This window comes from Ruditapes philippinarum, unplaced genomic scaffold (assembly GCF_026571515.1).
Source record: "Ruditapes philippinarum isolate M1 unplaced genomic scaffold, ASM2657151v2 ctg1053_1_1_1_1, whole genome shotgun sequence".
Taxonomy (NCBI): domain Eukaryota; kingdom Metazoa; phylum Mollusca; class Bivalvia; order Venerida; family Veneridae; genus Ruditapes; species Ruditapes philippinarum.
Window position 1 is genome coordinate 184,060 of NW_026864971.1, and position 19,371 is coordinate 203,430.

At 32.4% G+C, this 19,371-nt stretch overlaps 1 protein-coding gene across 1 annotated transcript in view; it reads right to left on the reverse strand.

Moving 5' to 3' along the window:
* The window catches only part of LOC132727451 (epidermal growth factor receptor kinase substrate 8-like), a 101,452-nt gene that overhangs the window by 81,092 nt on the left and 989 nt on the right, over positions 1-19,371 (reverse strand). Inside the window, exons 2-3 of the mRNA XM_060712980.1 lie at positions 5,164-5,259; positions 1,678-1,710 (exon numbers count right to left, since the gene is read on the reverse strand). Of these exons, the coding sequence (XP_060568963.1) occupies positions 1,678-1,710; positions 5,164-5,240 (110 nt within the window). The 5' untranslated portion in view covers positions 5,241-5,259. The remainder of the gene's footprint in view (positions 1-1,677; positions 1,711-5,163; positions 5,260-19,371) is intronic.

A 19,371-nucleotide genomic window follows, 5' to 3' on the forward strand; every position in this document is an offset into this window, starting at 1 on the left:
AGGGCAATAACTCTAAAAATACTAAAAATATACAGACAAAAATACCTAGTGCACAACTTCACATGCTGATCAACATTCCCATAAAGTTTCGTTGAATTCCAGCCATTAGTTGCAGAGAACTACTCCGGAAACGAAATTCGGACGTTTAAAAAGTCAAGGGCAATAACTCTAAAAATACTAAAAATATCCAGACGAAAATACCTAGGTGCACAACTTCACATGTTGATCAACATTCCCATAAAGTTTCGTTGAATTCCAGCCATTAGTTGCAGAGAACTACTCCGGAAACGAAATTCGGACGGACGGATGGACGGACGGACGGACGGACAGACGGACGGACGGAAGGACGGACGGACAACGCCAAAACTATATCCCCCTCCCGATTCCATCGGCGGGGGATAATAACATGAAAACTGCGGACTCAGTTTGACTGAGTCTGAGCTTACAAACATAAATATAAATTACAATTATGATTATCATATATACCTAATATTAAACTATTTAATACAGATAATAAAGTTTAATATATTTCAAAATTTAACATTTCGTTTCAAGGACAAAATTAGTATATCTATACCATAATATATGCAATAGTATCATATCTATACTCTAATATTATGCAGTATTTTGTAAATATTTTCTACTAAAAATGTAACACATAAGCATGTTTTAAACCTTTTATAATTCAATTGGCTAAGCGCACCTGTTACAAATTCTTTAAATTTCTTTCTTATTCTTAAACTTTTTGATAATCACTTAATGCCAGATATTTCGGATTAATTAAAATATGCAAAATGTTTCTTTAATGCCAAAATCGTAACTGGACTTTAAAGGTTATTCACCACTAAAAGTATTATTATTATATATATGTCAGACAATTAATCATATCGTAAGTGCCGTAGGCGATGTTAAACTTACTTTCTATTTCAATGGTTGGTGATTTTAAGTAAAAACGACTCTAAACCATACTATAATGTAACCTTTTCCATTGAGCGACTTGTAAAAAAAAAATTGGTTTATGGTTAAGATATAGTGATATAGTAATACTCTTAAACAATGGATATGCAACTAAGTGTCTACGTTTCTCTTACATAAATAAAACATATGCAAACAAAAAACAGTTGGGTTTTTTTTAATTGAAATCTCAGGGCAATGTGGATCATGTGACTTAAAATAAATCGGTCACATTAAGTGCAAACAAACTGATTTTTCCATGCATTGCACTACCATAAACTAATTATACATTTTCATTCACTTTGTTACAACATCTAATTTCATTAATTATCCTATCTTTATATTCATTAAAACAATTGAGAAATGCATATCTCAAACTGCTGGAACTGGACAAGATTAACTTTTACCACCTTTAGGGCCTATACAGTATATCTGGCTGGATTCATTTTACTATTGCATAAATTATTTTAGATTTTTTTTTTTCCAAGACATAAATCATCTCCGGGACACCTCCGGGACAGACACCATATTTTCGGGACTTTCCCTGACATCCGGGACGTTATGGCATGTATTATGTACTATAGGCTGACCCCAAAAACTGCAAAGCTTGCACAGCAAATATCATCACTCATACTACACAACTGCACACAAGTTATTAAAGCACCCCAATTTTGTCAAAAATGACAGTAAGGAAAAATAAACACAGTAAAGGAAACAACATACCTTGGTCTTGTTTCCCTGTATGGATCATAACCACTGAAACAGAGAGAAAAAGAAGAACTTAGCTGATGTATACTGAACTTTATAAACTATTTTGTTCACCTTGGCCCTGAAGTGGACTCCCTATTTTACTCCCACTAATATTAAATAAAATCTCCTGTTACAGACAAGAACTGTAGTAATTTCTGTTCCTTATTTCCACACCTGATTTCATGGAAAAAAGTGTTTTCCTCTTTCATATCAATTATCATAACTGCGTATTAAGAAGAAAACAAAACAAAAACTTTATTTGCATTTAATGATTTTGAATATTTTTTCTGTCACAACTTGTGAAAATAGAATAGACAGTTTTCAGTCTTTACAATAAAAGGAGGACCATAGTCTAATTAAGTTGGCTCTCTCCCAGCCCTCCCCAACCTTTGCAGTGCATCGACATGCCCTACTGTTCATTGTTATTTTACATACATTTATATTGTATATTATATAGGTTATTTGTAAATCTAGGTCATATGATGACTTTTCAACTTCACTGATGGAGGAAGACCTCGGATACAACCTTTAACCTTTTTATCATGTAACCATGATACAACCTTCCACAACTGAGAACAATCTTCTATAACATGAAATCTTCCTCTTCCTCCAGGGAGGATTTATTATATTCTACATTAATTGAGCAGGCTATAGTAATTATTAAGTCCGTTTAGACTGTATGGTTGTCCAGGCAGCAGTACTCATATGCCGATCAAATGACCATAAGGAGGGGGCAGGGTGTCTTGACCGAGCCCCTGTAATGTGACTAGTATTGTTTAAAAACAAATGTACTCCCCCAAAAACTAGTTAAAATCACTCAAAAAGTTGGACTTACAAACTCCCTCTAGAAAATACCAAACCACCTCAGAAATATGCATTACCCTTTGTTGAAATTCTGGTAAAAAAATCATGTACTCTTATCTATATACACTGACAATACAAATACAGACAAGAGATCATTGATGGTATGCAAAACAGTTAAAATCAAGGCCACCTTAATATACACGAATGACTTAAAATAGGAAAAAAAATTTCAATGACACATTGTCTTCCGGGTATTATTACATTATTGCAAATGTATTAATGGGTTAAAAACGTTCCGACTCAATTCATTTAAAAAGATCGTAATAAAATGCTTTCTGCGCCATTTCTCCTTGTTACAATAATCATGTGTCCTATATTATAATAAATACTCTAAAAACTTGTGTCGTTTATCGGTTATAAAATATTTTTCATAGAAAAACTCCGATAACAAATCTTTATCTATATTCAGCCCAATCTTGATAACTTGATGGCATGTGAAGTGGGAAGTTTTAAACTTTTCACTATCGTTAATGCGTTTAAAGATTTTTGGATATATATACGATTATTTATATATAAATATAGCAAATAAAATCATTGAAATATGAACTCAACGGTTCAATTAATCTTAAAACAGCATGTTCCGATTTAGAAAGCACGTAACAACAAAAAAAAAATCAAAATATAAATTCATATGAAATAGTTCAAACATTAATATATGGCTATTTTTTATGGAGTACTTTTTGCTTATTTAAATAACATGCAAGTCCACATGTATACAGGAACACATGTCAGTGTCATTTAAGGAAACTATGGTATGACTGCATGCAGTTAGACTCGAACCCATTATCCATAGGTTGAGAGGCAGACAGTGTGACACCTTCATCACTAGGCAACCACTCCCCTTAGACCACCGCAAAATTAAATGCATACATTATTCTGACACTGTACATGTATGTTTATTTCAACACTTATCTACATTGTTACCTGTCAAGTCTAAACAACGTCGGTGCAATTTTTTTACTGGTAGCAAACCCCAAGTTTTTAAAATTTAAAGATGTAGAATGTTCAAATCCATGTCTTGTCATTATCTCTGATTTTCACCAGAAGACACAACAAAGTTAAATGATAAAGTTTTATTATAAAGTTTTCAAAGATGTCAAAATTTTTTTGTATTCCGAAGATATTCTACACCAGAACAAGATCACCGCATGTTGTGTTATTGCTCCTCATCCGTTGAAATTGTTCTACTTCAAAGGCAATTTTGACAAAAATTCTATTTAAAAGGCAATTTTGACAAAAATTCTAAGTGTGTAATATGATATGCTCTTTAGTTGCGTTGGTTTAACTCAGTGTATACTTGTTTCTTTGATAGGAGTTTGATGGAATGCTTTGACATGTTAACTAACATAGGCTTTCGTAGTTGAATAAAACTTATGTATATTGGCATAACTGAAAATACAGCTTTCACAAAAATGCACCTTGCGTTAAAAACTGCACCTTGTCATGATAAGCAAGTAATCCAAGTTTGGCGTTTTAAAATGTTTTAAAATGTTTTAAAATCTTTGAATAATGGGCTAAATTAAAGTTTTTTTTGCAATGAACGACAACAAAGACGACCACAACAACAATGATGCAGCGATCCTAACAACGAGACAAAAACTGTTTATCAATCAATGCGAAACAATTATTGTTAAGAAAACTTTTCAATTTCTTAATAAAATATACGACTGTCTACATTCCGAAGGGTTTATTGCTACTTAGATTAAAGTTTTAACTTAATGCAGTATTCTCAACGAGGTTTTAATCTGCAGTTTTATTGCATGTGTTATCGCATCTTTTCTCTGTGGTTAACTTCTCCAGAAGCCCAATGAGTGTTAAATTTACAACAATAGCATGTTTAGTGCATAAATATACTGACTCCTGTACAATATTGTGTTTTGTCATTCATAGATATCAGTAAGTCGCCAAGTGAATAATCCATTAAAGTAATAAGCCCCCGCACACCCCCATTACCCACACACCCCCCATCCCAACAAGCTTCAATGATGCAGAAAAGAACACAATCATCTTCTTATATTAATTGATCAATCTTCCCAAGCTAATTGATCAAAGCATGAATAAGCATCTTGAAAACTAAGAATTGCAGATCATTTGAAAACTTTTATATAACTGTAGTTGCTTCTTATAGACGCCGTGTAGGGCTCATATAGTGTATGCAACCCAACTACTCTAGCCAGGGACTGGTGATAAACATAACTGCTAAATATTCATGATCAACATTAAAACTTTCAAGATCATTGATTCAAATATTCTTAAATGTTGAAAATTGAGTAACGCTCAAGCCTGTGATAGGGGTTGTGAGGGATGTCGCACTTTTTCATTATCCCTCATGTTATTTTGTTGTGGTTTAATAATGCTTCCAAGGGATCACTTTTTATCCAGATTTTTGTCCTATAACAGTTAAAAAGTCATTTAACTAACATTGTGACCACTAGTAAAAATATTCATACGAGCCAAAGCTAAGATCTAAGATATTTTTGTTCCGGGTCAGAATCTCACTTCTTCGTAGATGGGAGAAATTGCCCATACATATTAAAAAAAGCACAACTTCTCAACTTGTGGAACAATTGGTCAGACTATAATACTGCGACTTACTTTGCATATGAACTTGTGCGGAGATGTCCTTGCTCGAAGTCTCTGTAGCCGTTCATTTCTCTAGAAACACCGGGCATTGTGTGTCAACACATCAACCTATAAAATACAACAACATTTTAGAAACACCAGTCACAGTGTGTTAACACACCTGTGTAGTATTTATACATTTTAACACCATGAATATTATAAGCTTATATTTCCTTTTCTTTTCTTTTTTTGTTGGTAGCAGGATCGAGTTTTTGTTTAATATCATACCAACACAGAAACTGGAGTGCCACTCTATACATTTTTTCAGAAGCATGATATATGGCCAGCCAGGGGGTCACTCTTTCAGATAGCTGTTAAATACAGAAGAATTTCATGCCTCTTGTGTAATTAAAACTCGCAAGCCATACGGGGCAAGTGGCTTTAGCCACAGACCTACTCCCCCAACCCCCACCCTCGAAACATTTAACAGCTTTAGGCTTATTCAACCAGCTAATTTCTACTCCATATGGGATACATCATGCTGTGAAATATTTGTGTTATCAGCTTATAAAACATACTGAGATAAGTTTTTATACCTTTACAAAAAAGAAACTCACATCGTTTTGTGGCCATGAAATTTTGTGCTATTTTTGTTTGTTTTGGTTTTTTTTTTTACAAAGGACATTTTCGTGGGTTTTTTATAATTTGTTGACACATCTACAATGTTTGTGACTTCATCAAAATATTATGACATCTTCTACTTTTGTAAGCTGAGACATTAATAAAAGTTGGGATATCACAATAAATGCTGGCTTTTTTCAACATTACCCCTGGCCCATTTATGCAACTCCATTTCACAAAATTCAGTAGCGAAATAATTAAAATCCAAAAATGTTGTATCCAGCAATAACCTTAGAAATTTATTCTGATATCCCTATAAAATAAACAATGAATACTTTCTAATTCACATGAAAGCAAATTCTTTTGAAAGAAAATTATTTTCCCAAAATGTAACAGAGAAAGGGTAAAAAATCCAGAATTCACATGAAAGAAAACTCTTTTCCCAAAATGTAATGGAAATGGGTTAAAAATCCAGAATTCACAGGAAATAAAATTCTTTTGGAGATGGGTTTAAAATCCAGAATTCACATGAAAGAAAACTCTTATCACAAAATGTAATTGATATGGGTTAAAATCCAGATTTCACATGAAAGAAAATTCTTTTCACAAAATGTAACAGAGATGGGTTAAATATCCAAAATTCAAATGAAAGAAAATTCTTTTCCCAAAATGTAATGGAGAAAGGGTTAAAATCCAGAATTCACATGAAAGAAAATTCTTTTCCCAAAATGTAACGGAGAAAGGGTAAAAATTTAAGAATTTTCCCAAACTGTAATGTAGAAAGGATTAAAATCCAAACATGTTTTGTTTGTACAAACATTTTATAGAAACTAGAGTTTCCATAAATTAACGAAAGTCAACAGTACATGTCCACTGGATTAATTTACCTTAAGGAAGGGGGGTTTATATCCAAGGAGGTTAATATCCGAGTGAATAAACAACTTTTCTGCAGGATTTACATATGATGCTTAAAGTTATATCTCCTCTGTATAAATTATATTATTTCTATCTCATGACATTGCAAAACTGCTTTATTAATATGATAAGATATGATGATAAATATATTATAATAACATCTCGAATATGTAGAACAAACAAATTTAATTTTATCTATAAAGCACTGTTGCGACACGACGTTAATTAATATTACCTTATCAAAGATACCGTATCAATATTGTGTTAATGAAACGCCCTAACACAATATAACTACCGCAGTTATTCCGTTTGTTTTATGGCACGTCACCATTTTATGACTTGAGCAAATACCGTTCATTCATAATAGATCAAAACAAAATTTTGAACTTGAACACGGATGTGTATATGCTGACCTATTTTTTCTTAACAAACCAAACTGACCAATTTATTGTATGGACAACAATGAGGTATTTTGACATGATGGGAATGAACATAATTTTTTGAGATTTTTATACCATTTGTCATTTGATGTAGGTCTATACTAACTTGCGTGCAAAATTTCAGATCAATCGCTAACTCTGTTTTATTTTCTTCAGAATTTTCATTTTTTAAAGTGCAAAATGGTGGTTTCCTAACTTGACCCACGCAGGTCAGGTTAGAGCACTAACATTTCACAAAAGTTGTCACCATGACCTCTAGAAACGTTAAAGAACATGTCAAATGAATGACTTAGACTTGTTTCAATCATACCTGATCTATATCCACAATGTCTGTCATTGTAGCTTCCAGATCATTTTAATATTTTTGTCATTTTTTGCCTGAGTATCTCTTTAAATGTAAAGGCACATTATGCCTTAGAAACAAATAAAATTTAACTTCTATAGAAAGGGCAAAAACATGAATTTTATAATGTTAAATGTTTGTTACCTGATGAAAGTTGTTTACATGTATATCCTTTAAAGCATTTATAGCAATGATTTCACATGATGAACTTTTTAATCAGAGTCCGATCATGTTTTGAGATATTTAGTATAATTGTAGTGCCCGTACACAAATCAAATCACTGTATCAATATTTGAGCTGAGTCACAACAAAACCATCATAGTGGGTTTGCGACCAGCATGGATCCAGACCAGCCTTCATATCCGCGCAGTCTGATCAGGATCCATGCTGTTTGCTATCAGTTTCTCTACTTGTAATAGTCGGTAAGAAAACAGCATGGATCCTAATCAGACTGCGCGGATGCGCAGGCTGGTCTGGATCCATGCTGGTTGCCAACGCATTATGTTGGTTTTGTCATGACGCGGCTCATTTCTTCATTTTTATTGCATGTCATTTGAACATATGTAGGATTTTATAGGTAACAAGGAGTGGATTAAACATAATATTTATCACACAGCTTAAAATTCCCATTTGGCAAATTGACTCTTTGTGTGTAGATTTTATCACAGGTCAAATGTGTGCATTTCCTGATTATCGCGAGTCAATCCTCATATACATGTACCTGTGTCAATCGAGAACGCTGGTTTTAAAAGGTTACAAAATAATGTAGAATATTTAAAGAGAAGCATCTCTTGCTTGCTAGCTTCCTTCCTTGCTCACTTCCTTGCTAGCTTGCCTGCCTGCCCGTCTGCCCACCTACCCACCTCCACCTACCCACCTTCATACCTATTTTAAAACTTATTTACTTACAAACGACTGTCTAATGATTTTAAATACTGACACCAACCCAAGAACTGGTATATGCTTGTCGCAGAAATATGCTTGTTCAAGGGTTAGCAATATAATAATTCACTATCACAATCAAACATCTCCGGTGGGGAGTATCCTCCAGGAGGGTGACATTCGATCAATCACATTTTAGGTCTTTTGTAGTTTTATATTGAAGAATATATTAAAATATAGTAAAAACCTTTTTTTCTTAATAACTTTTTTTCTTCTGAACCAATAAAATATTTTAAAAGGATTAAATCAATAATCCCTTTTAAAGTCTTATATTTCAATTACTCAGTATAAATGTAAGGTATTGGACAAAAATAATGTAAGGTATTGGACAAAAATATTATTCACTGTATTTTGCGACATTTGACATGCTAATAGATGTTATTCGGAACTCGGCAAATGTGGGTTTTTCCCAGTTTATATATAGGTACATGAACAAACCTTTAATACCGTTATAGCTTAACAGTGCACTTAACGTCACAATAGATTAGTCAACCTGTTGCGCTTATTTTCTAAGCTGTAACTGTAAAAGTTTGTTTGTACATGTACCTACAAATTAGCTGGGAAAACCCCAAATAATCATAATTCCGGAGTTAGTCTATTATTCATCTGTATAACAAAAAGAAATCTTTATATCTGAAAAAAATTGGTCTTTTAATGAAAAGAGGTAAATTAAAATGTCCGCTGCGATCATGATGTGACAACTACATTCAGCTAAAACTGTTGCATTTCGGTCAACTACATGTAGTACTGTTACGCTACAGTGAACAAAGGCAGTTATTCCCCTTGTGTAACAATTGACAAAAATGTCTGAAAAAATTGTTGAAATGCTGTTACTTGAGAAGCTTATTTAGTTATTATATCCACTATTAAGGAAGTAAATATTTGAAAGAAATTTACATAACAACATGAGCAAGATAAATTACAACTATTTAGGTATCATCATCTAATCAACAGAAAAGGTAAAAATCTCAATTAATAAAATACATGTACAGTATGTCTAAAATTTACAAATGCCTCATACATGTATGTAAGCTCTCTGAAAATTTATTTTTCCATTGACCATCTAAGAACAATAACGTGAGGCCTAAGGATAACATGTTAGAAATTTTACACTCATGATACCAAGGGTTGACCACAAAACTGACATAACTTATATGAAATAAAGAAAGACTTAAACAACAGTTTTGCGGTCAACCCTCAAATCATTGCTCAAAACTGGTTGGTTCCAGGAACAGATTTCACACTGTCTATAACCTTATAGCTTCCTGCACATTAGCAAAACTAAAATAAAATATGCCTAAACTGAGGACAGGTCCAGACCAACAGTCCCGAGTAACAGCACAATCACTACTGGTCCACCTTGAAAGGTCGGACCAGACTGTAGATGAAACAATGTTTATGAATATCAAAAGATGAGCTACCCTGTGCATGTAGAATCAACTCAACCTTGGCTTTGTTAATTGGCCTCTTCTTCATATGCACATACATTAAAGGGACTCCACTGTGTTTTTTTTGACGTGATGGGACTTAGAAATATATTTTTTGAGATTTCTGAACTTATAAGTGTTTGAACTTACAAGTGTAGGACTATATTAACGTTAATTCTTGTCAAAATTCATATCATATGCACACTCTTATATTTTTATTTTCAGTATTACCATTTTTATTTTGAAAAATTATGTAAACAGTTAACTGGAAAATGTTTAAACACTTTGAACTCAAAGTGGGCTGTTAATCTCACTAAATATCAATCTTTAATTCAATTCTGAGTATTTTTCCCTATTACCTTTTTCATAATTATATTTCCATTTAAAGTTCCCAGTAAGATTTAAATAATATTATGTGTTTTGGCTTTTGAACCTATAAGTGGGATGCCTTTAATTGTATTTAAATGCATTTTCATATTTACATATTTTGCTTATCATATATCATTATTACTCATCAAAAATGAATGTACATGTACACATGTATGGCAAAATCAAATTTCAAATACATGTAATTATGTAAGGTATGGCAACACTAAATTTAGTCTATCATTTCCCCACATTTTAAACATTTAGCTCATTCAGGCATTTGTTTGTTTTGGTATATTTTTACGAGAAACACAAATTTTGATGCCTCAAATAGAGAAATAATTTGAGCCGTAAGCATGTTTTTTAAAATTTCTATAATTTTCAATATTTTCTCTGATCTTCCTAGTACAAGGTATATAATGTCCCTTTAAGAGGATTAAAGTGTATAAAAACACAGCTAACGGCTATTTGAATATATGCTTCCATTAATGGATGTTTTATATTTGGCCGATTTGACCGAAGTGTGAAATTTATTTATATTCTTTTCATACAAACTTTCTGTTTAAAACCGGAGATAGTTCATAAACAAGTCTTATAATAAAGTCAACAGCGCAGGTTGTTTATATAGTAAACAAAACCAGAAAGTTTAGAAAGAAAATAAGTGTCAGTTCTTAAGACGTAAAATGTTTATATAGGCATATCAAATACCCTATATATAACATTGTGTCTTGTGGCATTAGATTTTATATCAACAAGTCGATTTATGATTAACGACAAAACTACAATGGATCTTTATTGACTGTTCACATACTCTGTTTACTGCAGTAGATTTTTTTTTTTCACTGCAATATTGTACAGTACAGTCATGTAACACTTATAATCTGGCATCCAAACATTAGTAAAAAGAAGTAACATTTTACTATTTTAGATGATTTAAATTAGGCTCATTACGTCCTAGAATCTCATTTTTATTGTATTTATTAAAAAACTTTTGATTTTTGGTGTAATTTATAGTTTCCACAATTTTACTCATTGGCCAATAACTTGATCATCTTTTTTTTCTGTTAATTTTTGGTAATCAATAATTTAATGAAGTGATGTAGTATACTTTATATGGAAGTCAAAATACTACTCTCTTTACATTTTGCTACTTTAATGACAAATAAGTTCACATTTAGCGCTCCTTTCTTCTAATAACAAGAGCTGTCTGTAGGACAGCACGCTCGACTATTCTAAGTGCTTGATAGTAAAAGAGCCTTGATATTGTTAAATTTTTTAAGTTCACAAAAGGGCTAATTTTTTTTTATAAATTCATGTTATAGGCCTTAGAGAGAGTCTAATTATACAGAATTGGCTTGACTATTCGGAAGGTAATGTCACAAGGGTTTTTTATTGAGTATAATAATACTAATTACCTTTGAATACATAAATTTGACAGAAAAGGTACAAAGGTTTGTTATTAAGATGTTTTATCAAGTAAATCACTGCTTTATTATTATGAATGCATAAAATTGTCCCAAAAAAGGCACAAACCCTTCAGTAGTTATTGAGATAACAGCTTACAAGCAAAACTTTACCATGAATTTCTAAGTTGAAAAAGGGGAGAAAAATCAGCCTAAATGCAAGATAGAATTATGGATCTTTGTCAGTGACCTACAATTATGACCCTAAATGCATATGTGAAGTTTTAAATAAATATCTTTAATAGTTATTGAGATATGTAAAACTTGCATGTAAACATTAACCAAGAAACTAAGTAGAAAAGGGGATATGAATCAGCCTTAATGCAAGATAGAGTTATGGAACTTGGTCAGTGGCATACAATTATGACCCTCCAATTATGACCCTAAGTGCATGTGTAAAGTTTCAAGTAAATATCTTTGAAGACCGTTAACCTTTAACCAAAATTTCTAAGTTTCAAAGGGGCAAATAATTCTGCAAATATTGCAGACAGAGTTATGCAATTTTGCAAACTGATGTACATTGTTACTATAAATAAGTATTTTAAATTTCAATTGAATATCTCAAGCAATAATTGAGATATTTGACTTTACAAAAAAACTTCAACCAAAATTTTTAAGTTCCAAAGGGGCATAATTCTGTCAATATGGTAGGCAGAGTTATCCAACTTGTCAATCTGATGAACATTGTTACTATAAATAAGTATTGTAAGTTTCAATTGAATATCTCAAGCAATAATTGAGATATTTGACTTTACAAAAAACTTTAACCAAAATTTCTAAGTTAAAAAGGGGCATTATTCTGTCAATATTGTAGGCAGAGTTATCCAACTTGTCAATCTGATGTACCTTATTACTATAAATAAGTATTGTAAGTTTCAATTGAATATCTCAAGCAATAATTGAGATATTTGACTTTACAAAAAACTTTAACCAAAATTTCTAAGTTAAAAAGGGGCATAATTCTGTCAATATTGTAGGCAGAGTTATCCAACTTGTCAATCTGATGTACCTTGTTACTATAAATAAGTACTGTAAGTTTCAATTAAATATCTCAAGTAATAATTGAGATATTTGACTTTACAAAAAACTTTAACCAACGCAGACGCCGACGCGGACGCTGACGCCGGGGCGACTACAATAGCTCTCATATTCTTCGAATAGTCGAGCTAAAAAAGCATCTAACATGCTCTAAAACCTTATGTTATAAAACTCAAGCTTTCCCTTTCAAAAGAAAGAAAATTTCTATTATGTTTCTGAGGAATAATGTACCTCTAAGCAATAATAATCTTTAAGTTTCATTGTGAAGAAAACAGGTAGCCTATATAAAGTAAGTAAAATAGCCAAAACAGCCCCTCCACGTAATAGTTCAAACATATTAAGTGAGACCAAGCTAAATGCCAAAGTAAGACCACAACAGCCTCTCTATAGTCTATACAAAATTATACACATAAAAGAGCACCCAGGCAAAACCTTCAGGTTTTTTTTAAATAATTTGTATACATATACAATATTAATAAAGTGGAATAAACAATTTACCTATTAAAGTTTAGGTTCATTTTAATTATTGATGTAAACTAATTTTTTGACTCTGACCAGTCTTCACAAGGGTTTAAAAATATGGCATCTATACATGTAGGTAAATATGTTTACAATAAACTTAAAATTTTTTGTCAAAACAATAATCTTTAACATGTTGGATCAAAGTACAGTCCCTTCTGCATTAAACATTATAATACCACTTGTTGAAACATATTACCTATATTTAAAGGCTACAATAGAAACATTTCATCAAGTGATTATTATTTAGATAGAGCACCCTGATTTTCTAATGACCTATTCTTCGCCAACCATTCAACCGCAGGCGTTTAAACCTATATCTCGGCTTTTAGGACACCGTTATCAATTATTATCTAAGCTACTGTTTACCCGTAGATCAAATCATATATCACCGTTCTGATGACAAGACATATCAAGCCAATACAAAGAATGGCTGAATGGGTGTGTTGCCTTCATTGATGGCTTGACCTCAATACGAAATTCCGATATAACTATCAAAGCAAATATGAGGTGATAATCAATGCAATACCTGATAAAGACGAGAAAAAAATCTTAATAAAGTTATGTGGTTATCTGTTAGACAGTGTACATTGTTTGGTCAATGCAAACTGATTCAACAAAGGAACACTAGAAAGCAATAAATTTTCAGTTACCTAATTTTAAGAATTTAAAATTTCAGAAAATCATATCTCTAAAGTGAAAATTGGATTGGTAACTTTAGCATATACTGAGTGATATAGGTGAAGTTATAATCTTATCAAAATTGTGGAGTTGTCCTTCGCCAACTGTGAAGTATATAATTATAGCCTTTAATAAAGCTGTCAATACTATTTTTATAACCTTTACCTGATTAAGTCTTTACAATGGACTTGCCCTGTTTTACAAATACAATGTAGATCTATATATCCAAAACTGTGCAGAGCAACGGTAACTAATACAGCTTCCTGTTGGCAACAGATTCTAACCATGCATCATGTGACCAGTGCAGACCAAGATCAGACCACACATCCTTGCAATCTGATCATGGTCTGCACTGTTCACTACTGTGTCAATGCATATTTTGAAAACTTCCCTGGAAATGGTGAATGGTTTTGTCCAGATTAAAAGATGGACAAGTCCATTTAAGATATTAAGCGTGGTAAGGGCTACAGGGGGGAAATTTCTTCAATTGACAACATTAACAACATCAAGATTGATCAGACCTGGCTCTATAATACTGGTATAATACTAATGCCACTGCCTGAACAAAAGTCAAGGAAAAAAGAAAATATCTTTATAAATAAAGTACATAAATGAACTTGACTTGCGTTTAGTTTGTTTGTCTGGTTGGGTTTTCACTTTAAGTCGCACCAACAGAGTAGATGTTACATGTTTTCTCTGTGCATTATTTCAGGTACGAACCAGCACCCGAGTAGAACCACCAACATTCAGAAAGCTGTCTGTCATGAAAGAATCCAAAGTCCCTGGCAGGATTTGAAACTACAGCAGTGATTTGAAGTCAATGACCTTTTGAACCACTCAGCCATTGATGTCCATTATTCGCTTTCACTCAACACTAATTTGTTCTAGTTAACAGACAATTAATAATCACCTCATTACAATAATGGAATAAGTCCTTCTAAATTAAATAGCAGTTAATCAGTTATTGCTGTAAGGTGACAAGAAAAAATAACTACCTAACTACCCTTGGATAGAAGGAAAAACGAATTATTACATTTATAATTTGGTCAAAGTTCAATTACTATCAAATTATGTACTGTAATATTACCCAACATTGATTTAAATGATATTAAATCAACAAGGAAGTGTTTATATTTCAAAGCCAATTAAACTTTTATCAAGGGTATGTTCATAAAAAATGTAAACTAAAACATTAATATATTTAGATAAGATTTCATGGGGCCAACGAAAAGTTTTCATTCGTTTTTTACTTTTCCTACAAATGTACTTGTGAGCTTTAAAATCTGCTGCAAACGCACTCCTTGTGTGCTTTTAAGTATACTCAACAGTACGCTCCCCTTAAAAAAGGACTTGATGATTACTGAAGATTCTGAACGGACCCCATGAATTAAACATGCCACAATACTACGACACATGCTAAGCATTCAAAAAATTTTCAGCTTACTTGGCCAGGACAAGTACGCTCATTTCACATATCAAAACAGTTCCATGTAAAAAGGCAAAAACACATTCTGAAAATTCTGTTTTTAATACATGTATAAGAATTAGAAAACACATATTAGTCTACAGTGCAAGTAAATTATGACCCAAGTCCAAGCCCCTAAAAACCCGGCAGAATAGCAGGGTCTTAAACTTTTGGATTTTTCAAACCCTGTTCAAGGAGAGAGTTTGATGATAAAATTCTAGCTTAGAGCTAGGCACTCCAATTTGGACATATTTATAACCATCTGAGCACCAAAACAAAACCATAGCCTTATCCAGTATTGTGTGGACAAATCACAATCGAAAACTCAGTTCAACTACCACTCCCCATCGCTCTTCCTACCCCAGGGCTGTGGCAAAATTTGACTAGACTAGTGCATACAATGTACATGTATGTAAACCACAATGTTTTTTTTTTTTTTGGGGGGGGGGGGCTAAGGGTACATAAGAAACAAATCTATATATCTGTCCTATAAGCAAGCGTTACACATGTTCATCCATTAGTGTTTTTTGTCAATTTAAAAATTTGATAAATTACATGTCAAATACGGTTTATCAAAGTCCTTATCAATTTGCTTGCAAAATTTACTACACACTAAAAATATGCATTGTAGGCTTTCTTATCATGCATTGCGCAAGTACATAAAGTGGTATAAAAAATAACAAGTTTTTCGGTTAAAGCTGCATGCATCTAGATGAGAATTTGAGAAAACAAAGATTCAAAATATTAAAGTTTTGAAAATAGTTTTATGAAATTTAAAATATGTTTAACTTTAAAATAATTTTTTTATGTATAAATTTAAAATATGTATACATGTAACTCCATTGTATTCACAATTCCTAATACAATAATGCATTCTAAGTAACATACCAATAAATTGATTAATTCTTTCATTTAATTCTATGTCTCATATCATTTAGCCAGATAAACTATCACTAAAATAATGATTTCTTGTTAAGTACATGTCAACTAATCTAAAGTTGCAAAGACACTAATGAGGTATTTACAAGCATCCATGTACCATTCTTAAATTAACATAATTAAACAGGAGATAATTTATCCATATCTTTTATATTAGCCCCTAATGATGATAAAGAACATATTAATGTTTTTTCTGTGACATTACATTTATACCATATAATGTCTGAGATTGAAACAAGGGGTCATCCAATTTAATATCAAAGATATTCACTTATTCTTTGAAAATCTATGACTTAACAAACTACTATCACAAAAAAAAAATGTTTGTGTCCCTCACATTAATTAGCACTCAATATAATAGTAACTTTACCTTCAGGGGAATGGCCCAAGCAGAGGGGAAAACTGAAGTTAGAAATTGATAAAACAGTCCATTTTTGTCAAATTGAGATAAAAAAACATTATTTCATGTGACTCTTACTCTATCTCACTATTGCAATAAAATGAATCTCAAAATTTTTACTTAAGGAGGGGATTCTTATCAGAAATAGGGGAAAATATATATTTACACCATCTTCTGAAGGCCCTAAATATCAATGAGTATTACTCAGTTAGTCAGTAACACAGTTTAAAGGGAATCAAATTTAGATAAACTCATAAAACTTGTCAACCGTCAGTTTAAAGTATACCTTAATGACTTTATTACTAAATTAATGTCAAATGTACAGTAACAGTACTTTAAATTCAATAATTTTCAAATAAGCAAAAAGTGTAATCGCAATAATTAGTACGAAAAAACCAACATTTGGTCATTTTTTTTCACCCAAAGTTTGTTCAACCCCCAGTATGATTATAATTATTAATCTATTCCACACAGGGTTACAAAGGAGAAAATGAAGATGTGTATAAAGTAAGGGTGGAGTGACAGGTTACACGGTTGCTGTAGGCAGACAGGTGTTTGTATGATTGACATATCACTACTATAGCCAACATAATGCTGTCAGGCAGATCTCATTATTAGACGAGACATATATGACAACTCTATACACTGGTCACTTGCAAATCATGTGAAAAAAAAACACCAACAATCCACACTAAATGACCAAAGCATAACTTCTAAACAGACCAATTACTACTGAAGAAGGGGGAAAAAAAGTGTTCATAAATGACACCAAATTTGCATGTCATCTCCAATTATGTTGTTGTACATGTGTTATTAACATATGACTTAACCTTCACCCTGCTAAATTTACATAGTAGACTCATCCGCCTTGGAATTTAGAACTGTCCACTGTTAGATTTGGGAGATTCAATATAAAAATTTAAGAATGGAATAGCCAAAACTGTCTGATCAAAAGAGCAAGGAAGAGCAGACGGGACATGTCTGTAACTATAAATACTAACAATATACAATGGAGTCAAGCTAAGACAACTGCTAAAGATGAAAAGTTTATATAATATCAAACTAAAATCACAAGCTGATCATATAGTTTATATGAATTTATTTTAGTTTGATTGTGTTGGAAGCTATAAGCTTATTGAAACACTCTTAAACCTGTACCTGGAACTAACCAGTACTAAGCAATAAGTGTAAAGTTTCTTGCTCAAGGAAACATCGTCTTGCCCGGCCTGCTGAAGGGGTTTGAACTCACACGGACAACAATCCTCAGATTACTAGTCTGACACATTGCCACTTGGCCATGGTATGTATAAATCATTTTTAGAGATATTGAAATCACTGTCCTGCCAGACAATCTCATTCTTAGTACATTCTTTTACCGGCCATGGGAGCCATTTTTACTGCCATGGCCCCTTAGCTAACTGCTATGGCCAATGCCATGACCCCTTTTCTTACTGCCATGGCCCCTTTCCTTACTGCCACGGACCCATTACTTAACTGCCATGGCCCCTTTACTTACTAACATGGTCCCCTTTGTGAACTACCATGGCCCCTTTAAGTACTGCCATGGCCCCTTTACTTACTTCCATGGCCCCTTTACTTACTGCCACAGCTTAAGTTAGGTTATCTAGTTAAACAACTTAACAACAAGTGGCATTATAAATACTTTCATTACTTCGTACTTAAACATACTACAAGGTATATATGCAAGAAAGGTCATGTAGTTTAAGCTGTAAAGTAAACAATTATAAACTGCAAAATGTTATTTTGAATTTTTATCTACACTCGACTGTAAATATCAAAGTATTAATCAATGTCATAACAATGACGAGGAATTACAATGTAATTTTATATACGGTATTCACAACTGACACATTGCAAAAAATTGTTTATACTAATAAGTAATATAGGGAAGTAATTCATTTACAACTTGTTGATTAAAATGCAAAGTTTCAAATCAAACATTTAACTATACAGAAAGAGATTGATTTATATGGAGCGTTGACCCTAACCAAGCTAAATATCTTAATTGGACTTGTCTATCATGAAATCTGAGCAAAACCAATTATCATTTTTTAGGAAAAATTTCAAAAATTAACAGTGACTGAATAGCATACAATGCAGACCACAATCAGAGGTACAGCCAGTTGCCACTAGCAGACTCACTTAGTACTAACGTTTAGACCCTCGAGAGATAGGTTAGTTGTACCCTACTGTTGACACAGTCGTCGCAATGGTAATCAACAAACTTAATCAACATAGATATGAATTTTAACTAAGTATTTTTTGGTGCAACAAATAAAACTTCTTGCCAGCTTAAACCTTAATAAACAATTTGCAATAACAAAACTGACACACATTGACAATCTGTGACTGACAGGTGGGAATATCCAGGTCCTTTGTTAAATAAACTGCTGCAGAAGGTGAACTATAGAACCACACAATTTAAAAGACCAATTGATGAGAATTCTGCATACAGAAAGCGAGAAAGGTCTGTTTACTGTTAGATTTTATAACCAAGAAAATTGAACATATATCTAAGTTAAAACCTCATTATAAATTCATGGTTTTACAAAATGATCACAAACTCATATCATTAAATATTATCTTACAAATCAACTGTGCAAGCATATTTTCACATTTAGGTTCAACCGTACCAGTTAACTAACTGCAGCTGTCGACTTA